Below are 13,018 nucleotides of genomic sequence, written 5' to 3' on the forward strand. Positions count from 1 at the left end.
AACCCGGTGCTTTTAGACATTCCGAAGAAGATTCTGCGACACAGGAGAAGGGCTGTACAGTAACCGCGAGCAATGTTCTGCTCCCATTTATGTTTCGGATAACAGCAGATAACTCCACGTCATCAAAGGCCACTCTCTCAGGAACGCTGGAGCCTTCGCAATCATCGGTGGCCAATCCAGAGATTGACACTGCCCCTGAGACCGTGCCAAACGCGACTTTAGAGTCGTGCTTGAAGTAGTAAAGGCAAGGCGCAGAAGACCAGGACTCAGGAAGAAGAGCACAAATGACAGGACTGGCGCCACTCGAGACTGGCGAGACGGCGATCGGGTTGACGCACAACTTGGCAGGATCGGTGCGAAAGCTTTGTTAAAAGAAAGGGCCCAATGTAGAAGAAATATGCTCAAGTAAAACTCTTGCTTGTACTAGTTGGTTCATGCTTGAAGTAGCAAAGGCAAGGCGCAAAAGACCAGGACTATTTGTCGTTTGTGTTCTTCTTCCTGAGTCCTGGTCTTCTGCGCCTTGCCTTTACTACTTCAAGCATGAAACAACCATACCATAATTTACCATAATTTACCATATTTTTATGGTAAATGATGGAATTATGGAATTAAATGGAAAAAAAATTTAGACAGTATAAAAAACAAACAATTATACAACATTATGCAATTGTACAATGCTTTTTTAATAATAATAATACAACGAAGAGTCAAGTTTACAGAAGCTCTAAAATTCTAAGATAAGAAAAAAAAGCATACAATAAGCAACGCAGACAAGAACTTTTTTTTTAAATTAAGAAATGAATGTTTATGTCATGACGGAATTTTTATTTGTTAGCTTCAGCTACCAGGATATTGGGAAGGTCGTTCTACAAGCGGATGACAGGTGGAAGCGCAGATAAATTAAAAGCGTCTGTTTTGCCGTAGATGCGCGTGAAAGAAAGAGGATTATGCATTCCTCGTGAGGCGAATGGAGAAACTTGCAATGCTATCGGTGATGGCCTCGGTCCGTGAACATACTTGTGAAACAGCAAGTACATTATTATTATTATTATTATTATTATTATTATTAGTATTATTATTATTATTATTATTATTATTATTATTATTATTATTATTATTATTATTATTATTATTATTATTATTATTATTATTATTATTATTAAGTAAACACAGCCCCAGCTTTATATGCATGTGTTTGTGTTCACTCTTCGGCACATTAATCATTTTGTCTTCGTATCAATGGATAGGCAGATTTCTACGCCATTTCACTTTTTTTTCTAGATTTAAGCAAAACTTGGTGCGCAACTCGTAGCTCACGATGGAGGCTTGTACAACTCGACGAAAATACGATTTTCAGTTGCGCGACACCCGAAACAGTATGACACTATTGCGAAACCGGGCCATGGAAAAGTACCAATCTATGGGCCAATTTTTGCCCTCAGATGTTCAGGAACAGCTATTGACAGCGCATGACAGCGACCACGCTGTGTCCTTGCATGACCTCACTGAAATCTCGTAGCCTCTACAGTGCAAATCTCGAAGAAAGTACTTGCACTCTTTTTAGCAAATGCTTGTGATGGAATATAAATTACTTGGAAAGTTGATACCATGCAATGGCGCGCCTTAAGTCTGAGCACATGCCGAATAATTTCTGCAGTTGCGCAAGAAGGGACAGACCTTTAGGAAAACAATGAGAGATGTCAGAAGAAAATAAAAATAAATACGTGGCCTTTTTTTATTGACACTACACTTTGACAAATGTCAATGTTGTCTTTAGAGGAGCTTTTTTACAAGAAAAAACACTAATTAGAACAGCACAGGAACAGGATGGGAAGCTGAGACTACATTGCTCTGAAGCGTACGACATAGTGATTCGTGTCAGCTATTCCCTGGCTCCGTCCGGTTCTTGCGCTCTTTCAATTATAAACGCAAAAGCACTCCGTGCCAAACACTTCAATTAAAAAATCCGCATTTTGTTTTCAAGTTCATGGGCGACCCCTCGGGACATTTGAAGGCCTCTGCAAAAGGATAAAAGTGCCGGAGTGGGACGTTGCACTCTTGTTGGCTGTTAGTATCGCCTTCTTTAGAGCAGAGTGCGTAGCAGTAGGTCATAAAGAACACCTGGTCGTCACCGTATTCTCCAAGGCCTTCAAGTCGCAAGTCGTTAACGGCATCGGCACGGTGTGAGTGCTGCTGGACGCTCGTTTTGAACGCCGAGAAGGAGACCTCCAGCGCCGGTATCGCAGGGAAGACGCCCATCTGTGGCAGTCCGGCCTCTTGGCCTAATTCACACTGCGTGCGGCGGTAGTACTCGGCCGAATGTGTCTTGCCCCACCAGGCAGTGTTTTCACCATAGAGGGTCACCGTTGTACCTAGCGGGTCAATGGTTTTGGCGATCTCTCTGGCCAGCAGAAACCCCGAGCCGGCATAGTTCATCGCGAAAGTTCCATTTATATAGAAAAGTGGCGCTTCAAGCGCCACCATGACAGCGTCAACTGAATTGGGAAGGTACGCATACGTATATGGTTGTTGGTGAAAAGTGCGTCTCTTTTGGTATATATCGTAAAAGCGGGCATCGTTTTGTAGCCTCCCGTACTTCTCCGCGCTAACAAGCCAGCTAACCACGAATGAAAAATTACTAATATCGGGAAATATCTCGTAAAGAGCGGCGCGCTGATGCGAAACAAAGAACTGCTCGGATGGCAAGATGTTCAAATCGGTGCTCTTAATCTTACGCACCGCCTTTCCAGCGATTTCGTGATCGATCCAAGCGGCTCTATTCACTTTCGATACGAATTCGTTTTTGAGGCTTTGCGTGAAGCGGTTGACATTGCGGCGAGTCTCGTGCGTCGGGAAGAGCTGCGTTAAGTATTCGGTGGAGGGGAGAAGCCCGAAAACAGAGTTCACGTACTCCAGGCAGGCAAGCTGCCTGTTCTCGTTGACGTTGTCACGGAACATGAGCTCTGGTTTCCCCGCCACCGCCCAAAGGTGAGACTGGATGAACATCCAGGCAGTGCCCATGAAAATCTCCGATTCATTGTACGTGCGGAAGAGCTCGTCGAGCTTCGTCAGGAGGAGGGAGTCTTCAACTACCACCCAGTCTTTAGGATTCCAACGGCGTCTGAGCGTGATTCTGTATTGCCTGTTCAGGAGATGGTGCCACTCTACATCCCTTATGTTCGGCGTCTTGGTATCGAGTTCGTCGAAGGTTAACCACCACTGCTCGCCTTTGCTCTTCTTATAATGGGTGGCTTCAGTGAAGAATATCTCGAGCTTGTGCAAGAGTACCGCATCATACTGCAAGTTAGGTAGGCCCAGGACAGCCATATGATCATGGATGACCGATGCGTACTCATCTGTGTTCATGAGGTGTTCAAGGCGATGTTTCCAAACCACACCATTGTATCGCCTGCGGAATATCAAAATATGACCAAGCACTTTGCTTATCATGACCTGTAGGCGGAACTGAAAGTTGACATCAAAGCTTGCCGCCATGCTGAGCATTACTTCTAACGGGTGAAATGGGGCATCGTCGGAATCTTTAAAGGGCCACATGAGCCCAACTTCATCCATAAAATGAATGAGCGTATCAATCCCGGAGATTGAGTGCGGCTTCTGAGGCTCGGCACACTTGTGGTAAAGCTGGGCTGCTTTCCCTTGATTCCATAGGTCGTCGTCCAGCTCTATGATCTCATTTTTCTTGGCGTCTTGGTTCATTTTCTCAAGGACAGATAGCGCGGGAAACTCCCGCTTCCAACCGCCGCAGGCAAACGCATAAAAGTTCTTGCAGGGATCGACGCTGGTGTTTATCGTTTTCAATAGCCGCTTGGCGTGTTCCTTACACGAGTCGGAGACGCAGATGCCCACTGTCGTTCCGGCTGAAATGAAAAAAATGTAAGCGATGATTGAAATGAACACCCCAACTAAAATGGCGGTGACAGGGACGACCAGGAATAGCCTCCTTTTTGGGGCATCTTGACTCGGAACGGGCATGACGGCTGGCGCCATCCTTGAGCTTCCACTGTCCTGCGCCAGAGGCTGAAAAAAGTGTGCGACGTCCCCATGAGTCGTCATTATAGCTATCTCCCACTAGTTCCCAGTTATTCTTTTTCGTATTAATGAACCCTACATTATTCGCCTTGATTTATTCATCTCATTACTACGGTAAATATCTCACGCCTACGACTGCGTTCCTTTTCTCTTGCCCCGCTTTATATTGTTACGAGCAATGCAGGATCTGCTCAAGCTCCCTTTTTCATTTTGATCTACATCAATATCAGCTGCCTCAGTTTGTTCACGTTCACCGTACGTGATTCCGTTCTAAGAAAAAAAAATACTGTCTCTGGTTGGTCGCTTTAGAGCCTGACGGAGGACAGTCCGCGTGAATGCAACGAGAATAGCACTCGAGGTCAATACAATAGATTTACTGATTTACCGGGTATCACTTCGCAAACCGACGCACTGCCAAAACCACTTTCTGATTATGAGGCAAGCCGTAGTGGAAGACTCCGGAAATTCTGACCAGCTGGTATTCTTTAAAGTGCACCTAAATCCAAGTACATGGCTGTTTTCGCCTTTCGTCCCCATCCTAATGCGGCCGCCGTGGCCGGGATTCGATCACGCGACCTTGTGCTGAGCAGCCTAACACCATAGCCATTGAGCAACTACGGCGGGTACGCACTGCCTGTGGGAAAAGCCCTAGCGGTGCTCGAAAGAAACCTGGTTAAGCGTCTAGCATCCAATGTTTTCCAAATATATTCTAATTAGCAAGACCACAGGAATTTGCAACCAATCACGAGTGCTATTTCAATGAGCACGTGTTTTGTTTCGTCTAATATATTACGAATAGTGCGTTTGTACTCGCAGGATCGGTCATGTGCAGCTCACGTTTTCGTGACCAGGGACTGTATAAGGTAAGGCTGTTCCATTTTTATTTTACCTTTTGATTTTTATCAAAGTTAGTAATCGCCGATGCAAGCACCGGGCGGTGACCCGCTTCGTTGTTTGAACAGCCTTATAAAGCGCTCCTCGCGTTTATATGGTGGGAGGGCTGAGGGTAGCATCACCTACCTTGATAGGATTTTGTTATATAATCGGCTGACAAGAGGCGAGAAGTGGAGAAGATTTTGGTGGGACAGAGTTTGTGCAGTGTAAGTAGACAAATAAATAAAGAGTGTGTTTCCGGCAGCTATGGTTGGTCCACTTCCGCTTGGGGAACTTGCGGAGGCTGGCCGAAAATCGTGGCGGCGCAGTGACTAAGCGTGAAATAAGCCAATGGCAAGAATCGCATTCTATGTAAAGGAACGGCCGATTAGCGGCAAGAACGTACGAGGCTCACGGCCTGCAGGAGAAGCGACAGGATGTCCCAGGTAACTTTTGCCAAACTTTAAATATGCGGAAATGGCACACAGCTGGACAGAACTAAGATAATGTTGTTCGCCGTCGCTTGGATACAGAATAATTGTTTTACTGCACCTAATACGATAGTTAGCCTGAATTATTTCAACTTCTCAAGCATTATAAGTAGAGGAAAAGTGATAATGAGAAAATTGCAGGGCAGCATGAAAAACTCTGGATGCAGCTTTCTGTTACTCAATACTTTCTACATAACATTGTATTTCCGAGTGCGAAAGAAAGCTGCGAGTACACGCAAAATTACTGCGCGACCGGCTATCAAGCCACTTTGCGCGTGTTCGCGGGCTGCTTTCACGCTCAGAAAAACACTTTTATCTAGCACGTATGAAGCAACAGAAAGCTGTATCGGGAGTTTTCATGTCGCTCTATAATTATCCTATTTACACTTTTCATGTAACTATAATACTTGAGAAGTTGATTAATTAATTAGGATTAGTGATGTAAACATGCGCAATGCAAAAACTAATTGGAGTATCCTAAGAGACGGCTAGCAGCATTAGCTTTGCTGTGCCCAACAACGTGGCATTTACAGTTTTTTAAAGTTGGGCTAAAATTATGTGGGCCACCCTGTATATAAAGAAGCAGCAGATTATACTATTTTGTGTTTGAGTTAATAGACCAACTTCTACGAGGCGTTTGCTTTTGAGCAGCGGAAATAAGGATTAAAGTTGCCTGTAATTATATCATATGCTTGTATATGTTTTCCTTATGTGACTCGTTTGAGAACTTGGCCGCAATAGCTTTTTCGAGCAGTTGTCACGAAATTTTCACAAATGCAGTAATTCATCCACACACGTTTTATTTCGCCGGCGCATTGGCTTAGGCACAATAAATCGCATTGTGTGATCTCCATAAGCGTAGAGCACAGTTGCTTCATTATGGCCGCAGACAATAGCGGCTACCTTTCAAAAGCGTTTTGTAATAAATTGCGTCTACGAAGTTATTTCTGAAGCGACTTTCTGAACTTCAACGTCAATAAATGTCGTCATTCGTTGACAGGTTTCTGTCGAGCCACCGGTCATTAAATAGAAACATTTGTCGCCAAATAGACGAAAACTTGCCAAATATAGCAACAAAATCACTAAATTAGAAACACTGCACACGGACCGCGCATGTACCTTAGATACTAGAACAGCATGATGGCAGCAGCACCAATGGCGACGGTGCGAGCGCCCCTCTAGTGTCGCCATAGTTTTTATGCACCAATAAAAACGGCACAAAGGCTTGGCTGTCGCGCCGATGTCCCGATAATTTTTTTGCGGCAGCCGCGAGTAGTACGACCGATCATAAGCAACGCGTAAGACGAACGGCGCGTAGCAGTGGTTTTGCTCAATCACAGTTGCCTTAGTAAGAAACTGTATGGCCAGAATAGCCGAAGCGCATTGTCTCAACGTTTCTCGCATAGGGAGGGAGCGCGTGAGAACGTGGTGCCGTACTGCGTCACAGCGAAGACGGTAGCCAGTGGGGCATTTGCGGTATGGCTCCGACGCGCGGCAACATTGGGCACGCGTTTCTGAAGCTAGTGCGGCCTTCTGTAGGCCGCAGACGCGCTCCTCTCGACATGATTTACTGCTGCTCAGCGTGAGCTACGCGGTATAGTCCGTCCGTAGTCAGAATCAGTGATTAGGTCAGTCGTGCCAATCTGTTTACGGCTGTGTCGGACACACGTTCTATAGTATGCAAGACTGACTGACCCCAGTATTCTTGAAGGTTCCTGCACTCAGCATTTCATCTCGAGGGAATTGATAGAGGGGTGTATGAGTGGATGAATATTGTGAGCACCCCCGTGAAAACTGTGGGCAATTGATCCTACAAGCTAGTTATTCTTGTCTTCATTTAGTGTTTATTAGCGGCCCTTAAGATTAATCGTTCATCTTAACCTTTTTTTAAATCTTAATCCTTTTTTTTACTCTGTTGAACTCGAAGCGTGTGGGCTGCCACACACTACGGATGGACAGGGACCTTTGTCAGGCTTGATTGCCTTTAGCCCCTGCCCGTGTAGTGAGCTTTGTATCTTGCTTACTGTAAATAAAACACTTACTTACTTACTACTAAACACTTACTAACATAGCACCGACGCTAAAATAAATTTATTGTCTTAAAAATTAGTGTGCTTTTATTCTATGGCTGACAATATCTTTGCGACACCAGTACTCAAAGACATTTCATACTATTCTCTACCCCAGATTCGTTGCCCTTCTTCCATTAGCTCAATGCCCAATGCCTTGGGAATGGTAACTACGTGGTCGTCGTCTTTTGATGAATGCCTCAACACGGAAATGAAATATTCTCTATGGATTCTGCGCTACTTCCACATGGTACGCTTGTTTAGACGATGTATAAACGCAATCGGCCAATTTTCTGTGTAGTAGGGTGCTCTCAAAAATCCTGGTCTGGTTTAGATCTGAGTAAAGAACGGTCCTTTAAGTTATCGTAAAACCTTCCTTTCAATTTGATTATTTTTTGTTCAATGTAGTTCAATCGCTGGCTTCGCCATCGCGTCCGCTGAGCATATAGTTTCTGCATACGTTGAAAATTATTTCCCAAGTTGGTGTCACGCCGTTCAATAAATATTTATTGGTTAGCTTTTTGGTTCATCCTAGCGCTGTGAACAAATGTTTTCCCGTAACAGTTACGTAAAAGCTTCAGCTATCGATTTTTTTTTCATGTTGCTCAGTGATTTTTCAAAGCCGGTTGTTCTCTGAGATTCAAATCCTTTCAAGTACGCCCCCAAGCCCACGTCTCCCTGTACACTCTCGTTTTTAGCTTTTTTTTTTCACGTGCACCTAAACCTTGCTTTCCAACAGCTCTTATTCAATTTATGTTATAGCTTGCACTTCCAGTGTTTGTTACAACACTGAGTTCACATTCGTAAGTTCAGTAACTGTAACTCCTTTCCATGAGTTTCGAAAACAAAGCTTCGTTTTAAAAATATTCTACGGTATCGAATAATTGCGCGGGTGTTATTACGTTGAAGCAGTACACGGTAGCGCGATGGAGTCGGCAGAAGGTAGCTGTCTTTGTGCGTTTCATAAATTAGAATCCTAGACACCTGCAAAATGGTTCATTAGTGACCTACACGACATGGTCTAGTAGATTATTCTAAAATTAAATAATGCTGGAGCATGTGCGGTAGAAAATATCCTTGCACAGTATAAACGACTTGTTCATAATAAAAAGAAAGCAAAGCCTGTGGCTCTGAGCTCCGTCGAATCGCTTTTTGTTTGCTGGCAAAGTTTTATTGAATTAACTTAACGGCTTTCATGAAATAAAATAGTTATTGAACGAAGCAAAAGAAGAAAAAGGAAATACCATACACGAACGTTTATTTACTCACGCTTGGTCCAATCGATTTGCTTGTGTCGATGGAGGCCAGTTGTTTCCGCTTACTCATCTCGTTTGAAGAAGCGGATCTCGTTTTGCTGAGCTCGAGTTTAGTTAATCTCCGTACTTGCGTCTCCTTTCCAGAGAGTGTTCTCCGTCTCGCAGCAGAATGCCGATGGTGATGAACGGGGTTGCTCCACGTCCCCGTTTGTTTCGATCCCTGCACCACATAAGAACCGCGTGCGATAGAAATCAACTTCCTTCTTTCTCGAATTATGATGGACTCTCAATAAACGTATCAAATTCTTCGTGTAACACACCATCTCAAGGGTCCATTTCTCATATAACTCATATCTTTGGAATTTGAGGCATAGTGAAAAAATTAATTTGTGTGGTTTTACATCCGGGCGCTGCGGACTCCCGCGAAATAATGCCCAGGGCTTCGAATTTTGCTTTGTGTGTCATTTTTATTGTAGCCTATAGCTTCAGGCCAACCGTGGCTCAGCAACAACGTCGCGCGTCTTAAGTTGTATCATTCGCCCGCCTCCTAACCAGCACCGAGCCGGTGCTTCAGCCGCCGGGGTCATGTGACACGCTGACGAAGAAGATGTTTTAATCCTGTCGGAAGAAGACGACGCTCTGGACTTCGCGCGCTGTCTACCATGTTGTCAGCTGCTGCAATTATTGTAAATATTTTGTAAATATACGTCTGACTGTTTTTAACCCCGTAACAATATTATGGGAATCGAGCCACCCATGACTTTGATCCAACTGCCTCGAAACTCATGCCGCATTACAATGACCACCTTGCATTACAGCGTTTCCGGGATCGGCTCATTTTAATGCGATAGCTTCTAAAGGTCCGGCAGCGCAGTGAGACCGGCGTAAGCGGCGTTGAGCGTTAGTTGGCTGCGAGCGAAGCGTGTCAACCGATCACAGCGCGACGCGAAACGGGTGCTTTCTAACAATCATAGCACGGCGCGCACGGCTCTACCATCCACGGAAGCGGCGGCCCCGGCCATACAGGGGGAAGAAATAAACAAAGAACCAGAAATCTTCCATTGGCGCATGGCGTTCGGAACAAGCGGTTATGGTTGCACGAAAGATTACGGTTGCATAAACCGCCGTTAGCGGGAAGCACGAGAAGCAGTCAAGAACCCTTTAATGCCACTGAGTTCTACTCGCGAAGCTTAAGCGGCTCCCAAGTTTTCCTACACGGCGTGACAACAACGCCGAAAGTGAAGAAAGAAACTTTCGCTTTGAGAAGGGGGAGCCATTAGAACTTGGCGTTGCCAAGTGGTCTACTTCGCAAGGACTGACCAATAACTATGCTAATTAATACTGTGGGGTTTGACATCCCAATACTCCCCTGTGGGTTATGAGGGACGCCGTAGTGGTGGAGTGCGGATCAACTTCAACTGTCAAGGTTCTCTAACGTTCATCAACATCATAGCAACCCTGTTTATCTCATAACATTATCATCATAAGCAGGATTAGCCTGTATTTGACCGCTGCAGAACGAAAGCCTCCCTGCGATTTCCAATCACCCCCGTCTTGCGCTAGCGTTATATAAATTAGTCTTCGGTTGGGGTATAGTTCATACATTGTATTTTGAAGGTGAAGAATTCAGCGCAACACCCAGGACAACCCACAAGAATGAGACGAGACAAGCATTGGTGATGTCTGACGTGAGAGCGCCCGAGCCTCAGCAAATTTGTGGGCTTTCCGCACTTCTACCTTCGCTCGTCCGTGGTCGAATTTCAAACAGCGCCTGTATTCTTTCGTCTTTCAGTGGTCCTGTTGCTGCGCTGTTTTCAATGAGCTAGCTGACTTCGCACTCTTGGACCACAGAAAACCTATGACGTAAGCCACAGAGAAAGCCTCTGGATTAAGCCTGACCACCTAGGATTCCTAAAGGGCAGCAAGTCCCTACACAAACATTTTGCATTACTCTCTTCTTAGAATACTGCGCTTCATGATCAGCAATAAGGTGTCATATGCAAATGAGTCACAACAATGAACAGGGTTGAATGATGCCACCTTGAAGGTCTGTAGGAAGATGTTCACATGACATCACATCTTTAGAGCGTCTACCCGGTGCGAGGTAATAAATTGTTTATAGAGAAAAATACACTGTATTCTAAAGCAAGCAATAATTCAGCCTCAAGACATTGGAGAACCCTGTGCGCAGAAATATGATAATACCGCGAAAGCCTTGACGGCAGCCTGGTATAGCAACCACTTAGGTTTCGGTGAAAAATTGAAAAACCGAAACTGAGTTTACAATTGCTATTAATAAACAAATTTCCTCCGGAAGAAAACTGGCCAGTGATGATTTGAACGAACGATCTACCAGAACAGGCTCACTTAAACTTTGAACCGAGGACCCAATAATTGCTACTCGCTCGGTGATCTAATTGTATTGGGCGTGCAGAGCATCGCTAGCTGGCACTCAACTCACCTTTAAGGTGATTTTGGTTGGATGCTGTGAGGCGTGCTTGGCTCTCCTGGCCGACTAGTTGCCGGACGTTGAGCTCTTGGGCATGCTGCTGGTCCTCGGTTTTCGGAGAGGTATCGTGGTGCAACGTTATCGCGAGATAAATTTGCAGGCAGCGCTACAGATGTGAAGATTGAAGGCGCGGCTTGCTCGACGCCAGTAAGGAGGCGTTCCTGGAGCCAGTCGCCCGGTCCTTCGTCCTCTTGGTCGACACTGGAGTTGGAATCAACGCCTGCCTGGAAGGCTTCGTGTGGAGACGGGTGGGTTCTTTACAAAAGCTGTCTGGTCTCCGAGCGCAAGCGTAGGAGGAGACGGTCCCGTGCCGTGCCCGACTTCCTCTTCCGTGGCTCGCGCCCGCTTTCGAATTGGTGGTGGTGGTGATGATGATGATGATGATGGTGATGGTGATGTCCTTAATGAGTTTGGCACATACCCACTGACGGGTATTGGCCAAGAGTCAGGCAGGCTTTGCTTATGTGTTCAGAAAATGTAGGTAAAATCAATAATTTTGTTACATAAATTTAAGCGAGGAAAAATCAAAACGGTTCAGTAAACTGTCATGCTATGTAGAGGAAAAATTATTCCCTATAATATATAAATGAGGCAATAGAGGAGGAATGAAAAGAATAATACGGTCATGAATGAAGTCGGTTTGATTCAATAATAAATTTTTCTAACGCGAAGCGCACATTCCTGTGTGAGTGCCCAAGCACAGACGCTCCGCAAGACAGCTGTACCGGAGTGTTCAATGGCAGGCCGAGCTATCGCACTGTAATTTGTAATGTAATTTTCCTCATGGAGGAGAAACGCTGGCATTCCAATAAGTAGTGCTTAATCGTCTCTAATGCGTTGCAAAGATGGCAGGATGGGGATATTGCCAGACCAGATTGGTGCATGTAAAAATTTAGAGATGGGACTCGACAACGTAGTCTCGTTAATGTGACTTCCGTTTGTCTAGCTTTGCAAAATTTCCTGTTTCAAGGGAATTGTAAGTGGTGTAGTTTCAAGGATGATTTATGGTTTGATTGTGATGTTAAAAGGATGTATCTTCTGAACCTGACGGACTTGATAAAACCCATCGTTGGAAGAAGCGGTAGCACCGGGCCACTGGTAGAAGCCTTGGCAAAGCTGCCTGCCACCTGATTCATAAGTATGCCTTTGTGCCCAGGTACCCATATTAATCGTAAACTTCTCAAATGACTTGGAGCTAGTTAGTACAAAGTTTTCAATATGTGTGACTCGCCGAGAGAAGTAAAGGAGGTGCACAGCGACAAAGAATCTGCGATTATTGCCGCGGTTGTCCTGGAAGATTGTAGCTTTTGGAAAGCTAGGACAACAGCTAGGAAATCCGTTAGGTATATTGGAGTGAAATCGGGACGCCGAATAGAAAAATACCAGTCCAATGATGATGAAAAAATTCCAACTTCTGCCTTTTCTTCACTGTGTGAAGCATCCCTTGCTATAATTACGTTAGTGTGGAGTTGACTAAAGTGATCCTGGATTAAGCCGTTAACAATGTGCGGGCGAAGCTGCTTTGCATTATTTGGGTATAGGTCATCATAAGTAATAACTAGTGAATTTGAGATGCTGTTTTCCGTGATTACATCATTTATACTTACGTCTAACGGATTCAATAACGATTGTGATACAATGACTTGTGGCGTGTGAAACCGTGGCCTTCTGACTCCCAAAAATTGGGCTCGTTGTTTGATGAAGATGGACTGGGATATCCTTAGTAGAGATTCATAGAGCCTCATAAATGTTTCAACGGTAAGTATTTTA

General features: G+C 44.9%; 1 protein-coding gene across 1 annotated transcript; it reads right to left on the reverse strand.

The window, feature by feature from the left end:
• Positions 1-1,698: 1,698 nt before the first annotated feature.
• Positions 1,699-11,595, reverse strand: LOC139059392 (neprilysin-2-like). The gene is made up of 3 exons (XM_070537753.1): positions 11,201-11,595; positions 8,753-8,959; positions 1,699-4,038 (listed from the first exon to the last, which is right to left on the reverse strand). The coding sequence occupies exons 2-3, from the start codon at positions 8,807-8,809 to the stop codon at positions 1,954-1,956; spliced, it is 2,142 nt and encodes a 713-aa protein (XP_070393854.1). The 5' UTR covers positions 8,810-8,959; positions 11,201-11,595; the 3' UTR covers positions 1,699-1,953.
• Between the last annotated feature and the right edge of the window lie 1,423 nt (positions 11,596-13,018).

Source organism: Dermacentor albipictus, chromosome 4, assembly GCF_038994185.2.
Source record: "Dermacentor albipictus isolate Rhodes 1998 colony chromosome 4, USDA_Dalb.pri_finalv2, whole genome shotgun sequence".
Taxonomy (NCBI): Eukaryota; Metazoa; Arthropoda; class Arachnida; order Ixodida; family Ixodidae; genus Dermacentor; species Dermacentor albipictus.